The sequence below is a fragment of the Cannabis sativa genome, chromosome 2 (genome assembly GCF_029168945.1).
Source record: "Cannabis sativa cultivar Pink pepper isolate KNU-18-1 chromosome 2, ASM2916894v1, whole genome shotgun sequence".
Taxonomy (NCBI): Eukaryota; Viridiplantae; Streptophyta; class Magnoliopsida; order Rosales; family Cannabaceae; genus Cannabis; species Cannabis sativa.
The window spans coordinates 58730538-58748363 of NC_083602.1; the positions used below are offsets into that span (position 1 = coordinate 58730538).

Genomic DNA, 17826 nt, shown 5'->3' on the forward strand with positions numbered 1-17826 from the left:
TTATTGGGAGATTCCCACACCACTATTGTTGCTGGAACTGGAAACGTGGAGCTAAAATTTACCCCGGGAAGGACCTTATTGCTGAAAGATGTAATGCATACTCTCGAGATGAGAAAGAATCTAGTTTCTGGTTTTCTGCTTACTAAGGTTGGGTTTACTCAAACAACTGGGGCTGATTTGTACACCATCACTAAGAATGGTACTTTTGTCGGGAAGGGTTATGCTACTGATGGAATGTTTAAATTAAATGTTGAATTTAATAAAGTATCTTCTTCTGCTTACATGCTGTGTGATTTTAATGTTTGGCATTCTAGACTTTGTCATGTTAATAAACGTATCATTAAGAACATGAGTAATATTGGCTTAATCCCAAAAATGTAAGAAAAGGATTTTGAAAAATGTATTTTTTGTAGTCAAGCAAAATAACTAAGACACCACATAAATCAGTTGCTAAAGAAACTGAACCTTTATATTTGATACATTCTGATGTATGTGAACTTGATGGAACGCTAACCAGAAATGGTAAACGTTATTTTATTACTTTCATATATGATTGTTCTGACTTTACTTATGTGTACTTGATGAAAAATAAAAATGATGCACTTGACAAGTTCAAATTATTCGTAGCTGAAATTGAGAATCAATTTAATAAGAAAATAAAAATGCTTCGTAGTGATAGAGGAACTGAATATGAATCAAATTTGTTTATTGAATTTTATAATTCACAGGGTATGATACACGAAAGGACTGCACCATATTCATCTGAAATAAATGGTAAAGCTGAAAGAAAAAATAGAACATTTACTGAATTAGTTGTGGCTATTTTGTTGAATTCTGGTGCTGCATCTCACTGGTGGGGTGAAATTTTATTAACTGTTTGTTATGTTCTGAATAGAGTTCCTAAATCTAAGAGTAAAATTTCACCTTATGAGATCTTGAAAAATAGGCAACCAAATGTGTCTTATTTTAGAACCTGGGGATTTTTAGCTTATGTTAGGATTCCTGATCCTAAGAGAATAAAACTAGCTAGTAGAGTCTATTAATGTGTATATATTGGATATGCGCTGAATAGCAAAGCATATAGATTCTATGATCTGAATGCAAATGTTATAGTGGAATCTAATGATGCTGATTTTTATGAACATAGATTTCCCTTTAAATTAAGAAATAGTGGGGTACATCTACTAGCAATGTTCCTACCATTAGGAATAATGAGCACACTGAGAGCATGAAATAGAACCTAGAAGAAGCAAGAGAGCTAGAGTAGAAAAAACTTTTGGTTCAGATTTTTGTGCTTACACCTTAGAGGAGGATCCTGCCAACCTCCAAGAAGCCTTGTCTTCCATAGATGCTGACCTGTGGCGAGAGGCTGTTGATGATGAAATGGACTCACTTATTAAGAACAAAACCTGGCATTATACAAACTTACCACCTGGGTGCAAAACTATAGGTTGTAAGTGGATTTTGAAAAAGAAATTGAAACTTGATGGAACTGTTGACAAATACAAAGCTCGTTTAGTAGCAAAGGGTTTTAGACAAAGAGAGAATGTAGATTTCTTTGACACTTTTTCACTTGTCACTAGAATAACATCCATTAGAGTTTTAATCTCACTAGCTGCTATACACAATTTAGTTGTGCACCAAATGGATGTTAGGACAGCATTCCTTAATGGTGAATTAGAAGAAAAAATATACATGGATCAACCTGCAGGGTTCATGATCCCAGACCAGGAACATAAGGTTTGCAAGTTAGATAAATCTGTGTATGGTCTTAAGCAGGCACCTAAGCAATGTCATGAGAAATTCGACAATTTAGTTATCTCAGATGGCTTCAAAGTGAATGAAAGTGACAAATGTGTTTACTATAAATCTGATAATGACATTTGCACTATTATATGCCTATATGTGGATGATCTGCTTATATTTGGTTCAAATATCCATGCTGTGAATGCTGTGAAATCACTATTATGTGCTAACTTTGATATGAAGGACCTCAGAGAAGGTGATGTAATCCTTGGTATTAAGATTACTAGGTTTGAAAAGGGAATTTCTTTGGATCAATCTCATTACATTGAGAAGATCCTCAAGAAATATAATTACTTTGACTGTAAACCTGCTTGTACATCATATGATCCAAGCGTAAAGCTATTCAATAACACTGGTGACGGTGTGAGACAATCTGACTATGTGAGCATCATTGGCAGTCTTCGATATGCCACTGATTATACGAGACCCGACATTGCCTATGTTGTGGGATTATTGTGCAGGTTTACCAGTAGGCCTAGTATAGAGCATTGGCATGCTATTGAGAGGGTAATGAGATACCTTAAGGGCCCGTTTGGTACGCAGGATTGGACTGGATTGGACTGAAAAGGATTGGACTGGACTAGACAAGATTGGATTATGCTGAAAGTAATCCTGTGTTTGGTTTAAGAATGGACTGGACTATTTTATTTATTTCCTTTTAGAAAAAAAAAACTTAAATTAAATAAAAATATATAATAATAAATTAAAATTAAAATATATAATAATAAATAATTCGTAGCAAAAAAAAAATAATATATCATATATAATTAAGAATATATATAAATATATAATAAAATATTTTGTCATATTTTTTATTTAATAAATAATTAAAATAGTAAAATAAAAATACTTGAATAATATAAAATTGTTTATCTTAAACACTAATTTAATCACTAATTTAATATAAATATTAATTTTTTAAAATATTTATATAATTTTTTTAGTAATTTAAAAATAATATATAATTTTATTGTTATATTTTTTTTTCTTAGAATCAATTTAAGTAACTATTATTTAATTAATAATATTCTAAATTTTAAAAACTTATGTATAATAATTCAAAATTATACATTTTCATTAATTTTAATAAATAAGTTTTTGATAAAAAAATGTATAAATAAATGTGTGATAATTATTTCCTTTAAATTCTTATTGAATTTAAAATATATTAATAAAATTAAAATTAAAAAAACGATAAAAAAAAATATCACCTGCATGGGATTATTTATCCCACCCTGCTGGATGGGATAAATACTCCGAGACAGATGAGGTCAACTGGATAAGTTATCCAGACATCTAACATGCCCAAACACTGGATTGGACAAATTAGCCTGTCTAATCCAATCCAGTCCTGCGTACCAAACTGGCCCTAAGAGAACCATGAACCTTGGATTACACTATTAAAGGTTTCCATCTGTCCTTGAAGGATATAGTGATGCAGACTGGAACACTTTGTCAGATGACTATATTTTTAACATAGTTGGTGGCGCTGTTTCTTGGAAGTTAAAGAAACAGACTATTTTAGCACAGTCCACCAAGGAGTCTGAAATGATAGCACTAGCCTCTGCTAGTGAAGAAGCAGGTTGGCTTAGAAGACTACTAGCTGAGATCCCTTTATGGGAAAAACCGATACCAGCTGTGTTGATCCATTGCGATAGTACCGCGACTATTGCAAAAGTCCAAAACTGTTATTACAACGGTAAGAAACGACAAATTTGTCGTAAGCACAACATTGTTAGAGAGTTCCTTTCAACAGGAGCTGTTAGAGTGGATCATGTACGCACTGATGACAATTTAGTAGATCCTTTGACGAAAGGACTAGCTAGAGAGAAAGTCTATAAAACTTCAAAAGGAATGGGACTATTGCCCTTAGAAAGATGAGTCACTCATAATGGTAACTTAACCTAATGACTGGAGATCCCAAGAATTAGGTTCAACGGGTAATAACAAGTTATGAGGTGATATGTGTTGATCATGATATTGATATATGAGAAGCATGAAGTCCTAAAGTGATAAGAGGATGAGTTAATAGAAACTCTTAATGAGATCTATACTCTATGTGGAGTGGAGTACCGAGCTACAGGAGTACTATTGATAGACTCACCTATGTGAATGTGGGAGTGGGGCCGTTTCCTATGGAATTTGGGGCAAAATTTCTAGAGCGTTCACTATGATGGGATAGACATGCATGGCCATTAACGCACGGGCTTATTTGAATATACCCTTGAAAGATTGGTGCGTGGTTCGATGTTAGAGATAGAGTTCAAGACTTCGAGTCACTCTAGTAAAATCTAAATCGTATTCACTACGCAAGATTCAAATCGAAAGATATCTTTGCTGAATCACTGTCTTATAGTTGTTTGATATTGCTTGAGAAAATATTTTTAAAAATTTCAAGTGGCGGATTGTTGGAACTTTTTTATGAAATTATGTAAAAATAGAAAAGTGAAGTGTGTGAGTAGGAGTCCCACATGGGATAGAAACACTTCAATTGAAGTGTATAGCTAGTGCAACTTTGAGATATGGGTTTGGGCCCCAAGGGGTACCCAGTTTTGTGCGCATGGGTAAGGACTCACACACTGGACCACCACACACGTGCGCGCGCCGCCGCTGCCGTCCGTCCGACCGATCCGAGCCGGGCTAGGTTGGGTTGGCGGGCGAGTGAGGTGTCACTTAATTTCTTATAGAAAAATTATTTAATTAAATAAATTTTTTTTTTGTTTTTAACACGTGATTGGAGAAAACATGATCAGTTAATGATCCTCTTTTTACTCCCATGATCCAACTCCTCCACAAACGATAACATTACCGTTTTCTTACCGTTTATTCTTTGGATCGACTTCTATATAAGTTTTATTAGAACAACGTAAGAACATATCTTTTCCAACATTAATAAAATCTTTTCTTTCTTCCTTACGATTTTTCTCAGAGAAAACTTTTGGGTGTAATAGAGCGATATAGTTCGATGCAAAACATATTATCCTGGGGACGTCGTGGTTGCTAAACTGTCGTGCACACTTCGGGCAGAGCCGTGAAACATCTTAAAGAGATCGACATTGTCCGCGACTCAGCCAGATTATTCTATCGATAATTCGTTCCAATTTCATTATTTTTAATTTCGGTTTAACACTTTCCAATTATGAGTTCTTACTATTTTAATTTGATTTTGCATTCAAATTTAAAATAGATCAAAGATGTTCTTGTAAGCCAATTATCACACAACTATTATACTTAAACTATTCACTTGATCAATACATCAATAACAATTTAGGACCTGTATTTTCTCTATGTAATACTACACAAGATATATAAATTGAACTAAATAGGAGAATATACATTTTATTAAGGTCGACGAATGATAAAATGAATGCATATAGAACACATATAATAGAAAAACGTAAAAACGAAGCAAGAAGTTTGGACATGTATGAAGAAATTATCTTTGAAGGTTTCAAAAAAATCGACAGAGACTTCATAATTGACCTAGTTAGCAAATTTTAAGTATATCCTGCAAGTTTATGAAGGTTATAAACCGGAAAAATGAATTTTCCAGTCATGCTACTTATTAGTAGATTATTGAGTTGAGTAATGTGAAGTGAAGAAGATGATATTAGGGTTGTCTTAGAGGTTTAAGGCGAAATTTAAAATAAGGTGTTTTTCTTTTATAAAAATTTAAAGGCTAATTAGGATTTTTGACCCCTGAACTTTGACATGTACCAAATCATGCCCCCTGAACTTTTACGGTTGTTGAAAATGTCCGCTGAACTATTGAGATTGTTGGATTTAAGGACTTTTGTCTAATTTCATTCAATTTTACTATTTCAGTGATTGCTTATGTACTAAACTATGTTCCCAAGATTAGCATTTCCTGTCCAATCTGCATCACTAAAACAAGCCAAGTTAGAATTAGTATCTTTAGAATACAAGAATTCCAAAGTCGAGAGTACTATTAACATATCGAATAATCATTTTTACTGCAAATACATGAGATTCCATAGGATTACTTTGATATCAAGCACAAACTCCCACACTATAAATAATATCAGGACGACTAGCAGTCAAATACAATAAGCTACAAATCATATTGATACCTTTTGGTCTTTGAACCAAAATCCGAATCTTGATGCGGACAAACTGATTAAGTTCTTCTTGCATTGTATTGAGCCATTCTTCAAAAGTCATAGCTTCCTTCACATTTTCAGTTCAAATTGTGAGACAACACAAAGAAAACTAATCAAATTAACATACCTTCTTCTTGTTACCATGATTTCTTCAGGATTTCCAGGAATGAGATCTTTAGGATGATTCAGTTTTACTCTGGTGCTTGGTTCCTTCTAGATTGAATCAGTAATGATGTTTGGATGAATCGAGATAGGTTGTTCGGGTTCACCTGCCTCAGTTGCAGCAGCAGATTTGTCATTTGCATCTTCAGAATTCAATTTTGCTACATCACAATCTACATATGCTGCATCTGGTAGGGTATCTAGAAAGCTATCTATCTCGGCTTCTGTGGAAAATTCTAAAAAATCTTTAAAATCATCAATAACCACATTAGTAGATTCTAAAACAGTTTGAATTCTCATGTTGTAAACACAATAGGCTCTACTACTTAAGGAATATCCAATGAAGACACGAACATCACTTTTAGCATCAAATTTTTCAATATGCTCACGATCTCTAGAAGCATAGCAAACACATCCAAAGACATGAAAGTGACTTACATTTGGACGCTTACCTTTCCATATTTCATAGGATGTTTTGGAGGTACATGGACGAATAAACACTCTGTTTATTGTATAGCAAGCTGTGTTTATAGCTTTTGCCGACAACTTTTTTGTCAGCTTCTTGTTATTTAACATCACTCTTGCCATCTCCTGTAAGGTTCGATTCTTCTTTTCAACAACTCCATTTTGTTGAGGAGTTTTGGAAGCTGAGAATTCATGAGTTATACTTGTAGACTTATAAAATTCATCATAAATAGAATTCTCATACTGCTTACCATGATCACTCTGAATTCGAACAATTTTTCCAATGTTACATCCTTTTTCAACTCTTAATCTCAAACAAAGAGTTTTAAAAGCATCAAATGTGTCAGACTTTTCTCTAAAAAAAATCTACCCAAGTAAAATGAGAAAAGTCATCAACACACACAAAAATATCACTTACCATTCAGACTTTCAACTTGAATTGGACCCATAAGATCCATGTGAAGTAATTCCAATACTTTCATAGTATTGATATCAGACACACTTTTGTGAGTGATTTTTAATTGTTTACCAAGTTGACATGGTTCATACTTACCAACATTTTCTTTACCCCAACTATAAATAAAATGGTTGTAGAAGACGTCCTCTAGAACCATACATATCTAGTGTATTACACATATGTAATATATAAAGAGATAAGAATAAGGGGTATATTCTCTCTCAACAGAAAAAAGAATAAGAGGTACATTGAAAAATACCTATTTTATTTATCAATTAACTAAATCTACCTCTAATTTATATTTAATTGAAACATATTTCGTTTTATATGTACTGTACCCAAAATATTCTGACATAAAGGAGTTACATGAAGAGTATATTGAAGTGACAGAAGTAAAATTGGTAAAGTGTTTAAAAAAGAAATAAAAATGATAGATTTTAAAAAAGGGGAAAAAATAGAAAAATACAAAAAAGGAAAAAAAAATTACAAAAATACTTTGGGCCGGCCCATTAAACATTTATACAGTCCACATACAAATATTTACAAAAATACCACATGCACTAAGCGTTCAGCTGTACAGAGCGAACCATGAAGATGAAAATACCTCGATCGTTTCAAAACCGCAAAACAACCAAAATGAAACCAAAACGAGAAAAATACAACTATTAATTCTGGCGAAGTCAACTGGAAAAGAAGACCTGCAATGATCTAAACAGAAAATGACGAAAAAAAAATCAAAAAAACTGTGAAGAAACTGAAATTACACATTTGTTTTCTGTTTTATTCGATCAACATAACTCCCCCTAATATCGAAATCCAGATTCATGAAATGTAGATCTGTAACAAACAGATCTGGAGCTCCCACCAAATCCAAAACAATGTATGATATGAAAATTTTTAAAAAAAACCTCATGAATAATACATCTACGTTATATACAGCTGCATTTTGATTGATTACTGGTTTCAAATATAAATATATTTTTTTAAAAACACAATAAGAAGAGTAAAATCGAATTAAGGTACAACCAATTACGTATAAATCTGTTTATTTTTTGTTTTGGTTGCCTTATAGTTGCATTATCGTTTTATGATAGTTTATATATTATGCAGAAATTTAATTTGACGGGGACTAAGAAATAGTAGTTATACATAGTAAGTTTTGTGCAAATAGTTACATATTAGTTTTATAATAAAATAACATATGCAAGTAGCAAACCTATAATAAAACTACAAAACAATTTTATACAAACTAAAATACAGGAAAAACTCTTTGAACATCAACATCCATGATAAATCTCATTGTTACCCATTGATGATATAAAAATGGACAGGAAACAACTAGATAAAAAATATATTAAAAAAAATACATACAGAAGGTGTTTACACTATTAAAAAACTATGAAAAAACTATTACAAAATGAGAAATCAATAAACACAAAACCCACAAAAGTTGAATATGAAAAAATTTCAAAAATGGGGGAAAACCTAGAATAGCACAAACGAAATACACAAAAACGAGAAAAAATGCAAAATACAACAAAATCTAGAAAGAGGGGAAAACTAAAAAGAAACGGTAAACAAACCTTAGTTCGAGGACCACCACCAATATTATCGTTTTTTCCAGCAACATCTTGAGCCATTTTTTCTTGGACACCCACCTTTGATTTCTTCTTAGGAGGAGCTCGACCACGCTTAGATAATGGATGAGCAAAATCAGAGTCATCCTCCTCCATAACAGGTCGTTTACCCTTGTTCTTATTAGCTAAGGATTTCAAACCCATTTTAGAGCTTTTCTTTTGAACGGGAGAAGGAGATGATGAAGAACAGGTAATAGCCATATATATACGGATTGAGAAAGAAATAGAAAGAGGGAAACGATTATGGGATTCGGTTACTAGGATTTTAAAAAAAAAATGAAAAACACAAAGAGGAGGGAAAATGGTGGGATCATGAAGAGGGAATGTTCAGCAATGGAGGTTACTAAATTTAAAAAAAAAAAAAAAAAAAAAAAAAAACTGAAAAGAAATAGAAAAAAAAAAGGAAAAAGAAAAAAGAAAGAAAGGGACATGACGGATGGGGGATTGATTGATAGTGGTCACTCACATGATTGATGCATGGGAAGAGTGTGCATGTGGTAAAATAGTAATAAAATAAAGATGAAGGATATAAATGTTTAGTTTGCCGTGTAGTAGTATTTAGGTAATAAAGTTATCATTTTATATTTTTGATGTAAAAATTTCTTTAAAAAATAGGATAATATAAAACTGGTATAAAGTCTAATTTCCTCTAACAATAAGCACTCTGTTATACAGGTTCGATTCTGGGCTAAGACGGGCTAGGTCCATGCTTAGGGCCTACTCAAATCTAGGGTCTAAATTTTTATATCGTATATTTTTTTTAGAGTTTTTACATCACATACTAAAATTTTTAATTTTTTTATTCTTTTATTATGGACGATTTTTTTTTAAAAGATACACAGTTGTTTTATACTGTGTACTATGTTAAATTTTCACTGTTGTTTTACAATTGTTTTTTAGTTGTTCCACTGTTGTTTTAATTGTTCTGTTTTGTTGTTTTACGGTTGTTTTATAAAAAAGACAGTATTTTTGTAAAAAAATCTGTGTGATAGTAAAATTATAAATTTTTGCCCAAAATTTAATTTATTTTTGTAAAAATTCCTATTTTTGCATTGAAAAAGAATAGTATTTATGAAAATTTTTATAAAATGAAGTCTAATAATATTTATATTTTATTTAAATAAAATACGCACTCAATAAATTTTTTGGGCCCAATATTACTCGAGACCCTACTGTTATAGATAATAAAAACAGAGTATATATATAGTTTAATTTTGTTTAAGTTGTTTAGTGTAACTCACAACTTTAATAGAGATTTTTATTTTATTGTTCAGATGGAGTGTTCAGTAAAAATGATATTTCTAGTGAATTTTTATCTTGTTAGACTATTATTTTTTACTTTTAAAATAAAATTTGTGATATTTATTTAATCTTAAAATTAGTAAATGAGATATTTTTAAATAACCGTGTTAAGAGACAGTGGGGTCCCACTTGATAAAATGTTAGTTAAAACTGTTATTATTGGATCATTAAATAATGTTAGTTTAAATGTAATACTATATCATAAAAAAAAATAGAATTCCTCAAAAATGTAATACTATATCAAATATTATCTTTTATTTAAAAAATTATCATTTGAATTTATATATAAAATATTATATATACGTGTGTTTCAGGTTCTCAATTTCCAAACTTAGCTTTCAATTTCAAAGCTTCCAAATTCAGTCCACCAAAGTCTTTGAGCTCATTATTTGAATAACTATGGTGTATAATAATGAGAAATTTGACTTTTTATACTTACAAATACCTAATATTTTTCTCCTAAACACATAACATGTAATATTTGTGGGATATGACACATTTTATAATATCCCTAAAATTACTCCATTTACATTATCCCATATCCCCTCTCTTCTTCTCTCTTTCTTCATACCCATCGGACCCCAATCGGGTCCCCATCGGACCCTTCAGACCCAAAAATCTTCTTACCCAACACATGCATCGTACCCCAATTGAGGTCCTCATCGGACCCAAAAGTATTTCCAGCACATGCATCGAACCCTCCAATCAGGGTCCCATCGGACCCGTCGAACCCAAAAATAGAATTTTTTCGCACATGCATCGGACCCTATCGGGCTATCATCTTTCCCAAACTGCGATTTTCCCAAATCGCAGATCTAAACCTTAGACATTGTTGGGCACCGTTTGGGTCTCCTTTGTGACGCGGTGATGAGGGTCGGAATGGTGGGTGTGGGTCTCGGTCGGAGTGGGTTGTGTGGGGGGTTGTGCGATGTGGGTTCGGGCGAAGGGGAAGAGGCAGAGAGAGTTTGAGGGAAGGAGAGAGAAAGGGTTAGGGTTTTTGAGAGGGGTATTTTTGGGGTTTTGGAAAAGTGGTCATATGTTTTCAATGTTGGAAAGTATTAGTTTAGGCATAAAATATTAGGGTATTTTATGCATATTTTTTCAAATTTCCCTTAATAATTTAATACATGGGATTAGATTTCTTTCTAATGATGAAAAAATAGTTGGATTTTATGTATACAACAAAAACTTCAACACTCATCTACTTCAACCCAATCACATTTTGGATGTCAATATTTATGACTTTCATCCTCAAGAACTCACTCGTAAGAATTCAATATAATAATATTTTTTTTAAAAGGACTTTAGATTTTAAGGAGCCAAATAAAAAACTAACTCTATGGAAGATGGCCGAGTATCATTTGCTTGAATCCAATGACACGCAGGTACTAACAAATACCCTTAATGATCATTACTGTTCACTTTAAATATTGAATGCATGCATATGTACGTATTAATAAAGTCTAACTTACTTTTAATTTATTTTTTGTAGCAATGTACTTGGATATTGTGCAAGATTTATAAAATGAAATCAAAAGAAATAAGACGTTTACAAATAAAGAGAATGAAGAACCAAACACAAAAAAACAAAAATTAGTACATGAGAATATTATGGTAGCAGAGCAAGAGTCATCTGAAGTATTTATGAATGAAGAGAAGAATATCGCAGTACAACAAGAACCACCAAAGAATGCGTCAACAGAATTAATGAAGAATGAGCTCGAGAGCATAACTGCCAATCTCGATAACTTATTAGCAGATCAAATTTTTCAGAACATAATAAATTCCATATTGTCACTAATAACATGTTGTTTACCAAACATATGAAGTCAAAATCACAAACCATGTATAATAGAATTAACTACCTTTCTGTGTGTAACACAGGTGAAAGCCAGATTGGTATGTTTGAATAATACCACTGAACAAGAAGTATCTAATTCTGATGATTATAAAATTTGTGAATAGTCTCTTGCTGAATCATACAAAGTCATGTATGAAAAGTGGATACAAGTTACTTCTGAAAATAGAGTGTTGATTAAAATGAATAAAAAAATGTCTTATCAAATTAAAACTTTTGAGTTAAAAATAAAAGAACATGAGATAGATTTTTGTGTTAAAGATGAAAAAATCATTCTTTTAAAGAAGGAACTTGAAAATTTTAAGAAAAATGTCCAAATGCTTAATCCCGAATCTTATATTTTTGAAGAAGCTCAAAATGCAAGTCAAAGAGGCTTTGCTGGCATTGGATCAAATAGTTTTGAAAGTTCTGGAATCACGAAAATTTGTAAAATCTAGTGTTTCAACGAACTTTCCTGATGCTACAAATTTGATGTTTGCTGCAACAGATTCAAAGCCTGTCATTGTAGCAGTTGTTTCTACTGAAGCAAAGTCTCCAAGAATTTCAAAAAGAGTAAGATCTCAGGTAAAAAGATTTATGCCTATTTGTCATTTCTGTGGTAGGAAGGGACATATCAGATCTAAATGTTTCGCCATGTAAAATATGCATAAAACAAATTATTTTGGTAATTTGGAAAAATCTCAAAAGAAACTTAAAGGTATGAAACAAAATTCGATTAAGAAAAAATGTCTGGTTTTTCTGATAAAAGAGTTGCCTCTCAAATGTGGTATTTTGATAGTGGTTGCTCTAGACATATGATAGGTGACAAGGATTTTTTGATTAACATCTGGCATATGCAGTGTGGGGAAGTCACTTTTGGCAATGGCTTAGATGGAAAAGTCGTTGGATTAGTCATAACAGAAGTTAGAGCAACATTCTCCGAATTTTCTTGATCATTCCAAGTGACATTAAAACTTTTCTTATTCTTTTCAGAGTGTTTGTACACTCAGATTGAATATGCCCAAATCCTTCACATTCCCTACACTGAATGCCCTTTTTATTAGTCACATAGGGTTCAAAAGATGTATTTCTGTTTGAAAACTTTGAGTTATTCTTTTTATTACCCATATTTTTCATATATTTTTGAAAATTCTTAGTTAATAAAGAAATTTCATCATCACATTCATTATCAGAATTTTCATGTTCAACAACTTTTAAAGTGATACTTTTACCTTTATTAGCAATGGATTTGAGTTTGTCTTTTGTCTGATTTATTGATTCAATTCAAAAGTACACAAGGAACCCATTAATTCTTCCACCTTCATTGTGCTAAAATATTTAGCTTCCTCCATGGCCAAAAGTTTAGCACCGAACCTCTCTGGAAGAACTCTAATAATTTTTCTAACAATGATAGAATCATCAAGCTTTTCACCAAGAGCAAAATATTCATTAGCTATATCAGATAGTCTTTCATAAACTTTAGTTAGGGTTTCATTTTCAGACATCCTAAGCTCATCAAATTTGGTTTGAAGCATAATAAATCTAGAATGCTTAACATTAGGTGTTCCTTCAAACTGAGTTTGAAGAATCTGCCAAGCTTCCTTAGCAGATTCACAAGACGATATAAGCTTAATATGACCTTCACCTACTCCATTAAATATGGCATGTAATGCTTTGCTATTGTAAGCAGAAAGTTTATCATCTTCAATAGACCATTCCAGCTCAGATTTTATTTTAGAATTACCTTCAGAATCTGTCTCAACAAGAGAAGACCATCCTGACAGAACCATCCTCCAAGCTTTCTCATCTTGAGATTTGATGAAAGCTCTCATTCTAACTTTCCAATAAGGATAATTAGAATCATTGAGCAATGGTGGTCTAGAAATCGAACTTTCTTCTGCAAAAAATGACATTTTAGACAAAAATACACGAAACTGTTGAAAGGATCACACTAAGAGTTTAGTGTCCCGCTCTGATACCAACTGAAAAACTAAGTTTTTGCAAATATCAATAAATATTAAAGAAATATAAAAAAAAAATATATGACTGTAATTGTCTGCAGCAGCAGAATGTAATTATGTTACTACAGAAAATAGTTTTGTAGAATCAAACCAGAACCAGCAGAATATTAAAAATAATTGCAGAAAATTAAATTACTTGACACAAGAGATTTGTACATGGTATCAGTGTTCTTTTGAACACTCCTAGTCCACGGGGCCACGTCCAGAGAAATAAATCAATTAATAAAGTGTCAACAATTACAAAGATAATTGACTTAAGCAAGTTTAGAATCCCTCTAAATTTTTACCGCAATCCTTTGTAATGCACTTTATGAATCTGATTTCAGAACCACCTTCAAACAGCGAACTCCCTTTGTCTTTGAAGTGTGAGTGCTTACTTCCTCCCGAAGAAAGGCTTGCACAAGCCTTCTCCCGAAGGCCTTTCTCTTGTTCAATCAAGATGTTCTAACCAACACTAAGGCCAGTATAAGAACAGATATATAAACACTAGAACCTAGATGAACAACTAGGCTCTCACAAAAAGAACTCTCTCTTCACAAATGAGAATATACAAAAAATGAACGCTAGAAGAGTTTATTCGAATGGTTGCTCTCTAGGTTCTATTTATAAAACATAGAAACCTTAGAGACAACCACAAAGTCGAATCTACAACTGTACAAAACTTTCCTAAAGAAAATCCTGTTTTGCAGCATCAAAGACAAGTTCTGCTGCAACAAACTAGACCAGAAAAGGAAACTTGCCAAAAACATGTCCGATCATGTATTTGGTCTTGATACCTGCCAAAAATAGTGTGTTTGATCTAATCTTATCAAGACACAATCGAACTCAATAAAGAAAATAAGAATAGTCAAAGTTTTCATTAAAAGTAAACTTTCTATAAGAGAATTTCTTTTCTTACAAGAAGTTTCCAAGCAAACAAAAAGCGAGGTGAAATAGAATCTTTCCTATGATAGAAAAGAGCAATAAAAATATTTAAATAAGGTGAGAAAATCAGTTTTATAAAAGCCAACAAATCGCACCATAAATAAAAAATATTTTAGTATCTAAATTGCCAAAAAAAGACTTTACAGATTCCAAGTCTTGTTTTTATTTATATAAAATATATTAGTATTGGCATGACTATTGTATATTTGAATTGGGAGGAACAAAGAAGATATAAATCAAAGTTTTTTTTAGATGAATAAAAGTGGAAGTTGAATCAAATAGGATTTTATTTGGTTTTTTATTTATTAAATCATTTAATATTTTAAAATATTTAAAATTATATGAATTATTTCAATGAGGGGTAATCTAGTCAAACTAAAAATTTAGGTCTACTAAATTCAAAGAGATGTACCAAATGGGTATAGGATTTGTAAATAAAGGGTACCAAGTGATCACTATTAGAAACATAAGGTACTAAGTTTGTATTTTGAAAAAACATAGGATAGCAAATAGTTATTTACCGCCTAACAAATTAATTTTAAAAGAAGTAGAAGTCTATTTTTTGTAAAAAAAATATATATATATATTTTATTGCAAATATTATAATCAAATAGTTTGAATATTAAAAATATTATAATAGGGATTTAAATGTAAAAAAAAAATAATTTATAAATATTAATTACTAAAAAAAGTCTATTAAATATATTAATTAATTATTATATTTTAAGTATATAGTTAATCATAATTAATTTAATTCTATAAAAAGAATGCTTACCTATTAATAACTTATTATTAAAGGTAAAAGAAAATGTAACCATCATGTTATGCTACATGAAAAATGTAACTATTGAATAGTGACTCATATACTATATATACTAACCAAATTATATACTACAATTAAAATATATGTATATCATGACAACAAAATTATATACCACTATTATACATAATAAAATAGAAACTAATTAAATATTATTTAAAATAAATAATATATCACACAATTAAAATATATAAAAATAATAATTAAATATATGTAACATGCTACTAAAATTATATACCTACATTAAAATATTTTTATATATTATGCGAATAAAATTATATATCACTATTATATATAGTAAAATAAAAAATAAATATCACCTAAAAATAATAATTTACCATATAACAATATAAAAATATATTGTACAACAAAATAAATATACCAACAACTCACAATAACTTATAAAAATTTTAAAAAAAAATCGACATAACTTTAAAATAAAAAATATTTTAACAAAACTAATATAGATGGACCATAATATTTAAGTAATTTGCTTCTAATTCTAAAAAAAAAAATATAAAAAAATAAATTATAATTTTTTATGTGATAAAAGACAATATAAATAATAAACAATATAAAATGATCATTTTTCTACAAATTTTGAAATAAATACATTTACTATGATTTTGGGTCATTTACTATAATATTTCCAAAAAAAAAAAATGAGGAAATTACACAACATACCTCTTTTAACTTGATGCCGTTAATTTTTATTCTCTTTTTCAACCTATATTATATTCACCTATTTTTTCAATCATTGTACTAATTTTACTCATTTCACTTCACGGTAATTTTTATTCTTCTCTAATCAAAATTTTATCTCAACTTTTCCACAAAGCCACACATCCATTTACAAAGAATACAAATTTATTGTGTTTGAAATTATATCTTAGTTATGTGAGTATATGAGAATAATTTGGCTACAATACTTATAAAATGAGGTATATTTGAATTAAATTTTATTTAGAGATAAATTTAACTAATTTATAAAAAAAAAAAATATTCTTCAACTTCTCAAAAATAAAAAATCAAGTTCTTAGTCTCAGTGGTTGGGCCAATGAGGACTGGCGGCCCAGGATGAATGTACGGACCCATAGCACTGATCACATAACTACCACGTGTCAAATCAACAGCCACTCTCTACTGAGGGTGAGTGAGGATGACCGGATGAGCCTTTGTCCAAATTTTCTCCTTACAAAAAAGCGATTAAAATAAATTTATAAATTAAAACTAAAAACCACAAAAATAAAAATAAAAATAAAAATAAATAGAGAATGAAGATAAGACACTTGTGGAGAGCTCGTGGTTTAAACACTTCCACTGAATCTAAACAGCCATGGCGAAACTCATCGGACGGCTGAGATTGAATTGTACAGACCCAAACCACATATAATATAATTATATTTATCCCAAACCTCACACTCCTACCTTCCTCTTGTTTAACTTCCACTACTATTCCCTTAACAAAAATCCACACATTATCCTAATCATGGCTTCCCTAACTATGATTTTCGCTCCGGCAGCCGGCGGAAGAGTGTTTGCAGCGACGGCAGCAAAGAGCGCCGGAGGAAGCAAAGAGGAGGAAGGACTGCTAGACTGGATCTTGGGAGGGCTAGCCAAGAAGGATCAGCTGCTGGAGACTGATCCCATTTTGAAGAAGGTAGAGGACGAGAAGACCGGTAATGGCACCGGGAGCACCACCATTCGTGGCCGGAAGAACTCTGTGGCGATGCCTCCGAAGAAAAAGGGAGTTTTTGGTGGCCTTTTTGCCAAAAATGATGAATGATATATATGCTTTTAATAAGAATTTGATCATGATTAATTGGAATTGTTTCTTGTTCCATTTCTCGCCTTGAATCCGTTGAAAATTATTGTTGTTATTATTAATTACGGAACTCTGAACTCAAGTTGTGTAATTCTTGTTATATATTATTATTTTTTTTCTAAAATTTATAATATATTTATATCCAAAGAATGTTAATTTAGGTCATATATGTGATGAGCTGGCTTAGCTGCTATAATAAACCAAAGGAACATTTTTATTTATATAATTATATTGGTTGTGTGTCTTTTTTTCAATTATCATGATTTTCGTTTGTTGGATGAAACCTTTATTTATAGATGTCATATATAAATGAAAATTGAGATATATTCTTTTTGATACGTGTAATTGTCTTAAACTGATACCTTTCGCCTGGGAAAATAATTCATGAATACTAGTACTGCTTTCATGGTCTTTATTAAGAATTAAGATAGGAATTGTTTTTAATAATT

At 31.0% G+C, this 17826-nt stretch overlaps 1 protein-coding gene across 1 annotated transcript; it reads left to right on the top strand.

The window, feature by feature from the left end:
* Positions 1-16783: 16783 nt before the first annotated feature.
* Positions 16784-17504, top strand: LOC115721071 (uncharacterized). Its single transcript, XM_030650316.2, has one exon. The coding sequence runs from the start codon at positions 17042-17044 to the stop codon at positions 17336-17338; it is 297 nt and encodes a 98-aa protein (XP_030506176.1). The 5' UTR covers positions 16784-17041; the 3' UTR covers positions 17339-17504.
* Positions 17505-17826: the final 322 nt, after the last annotated feature.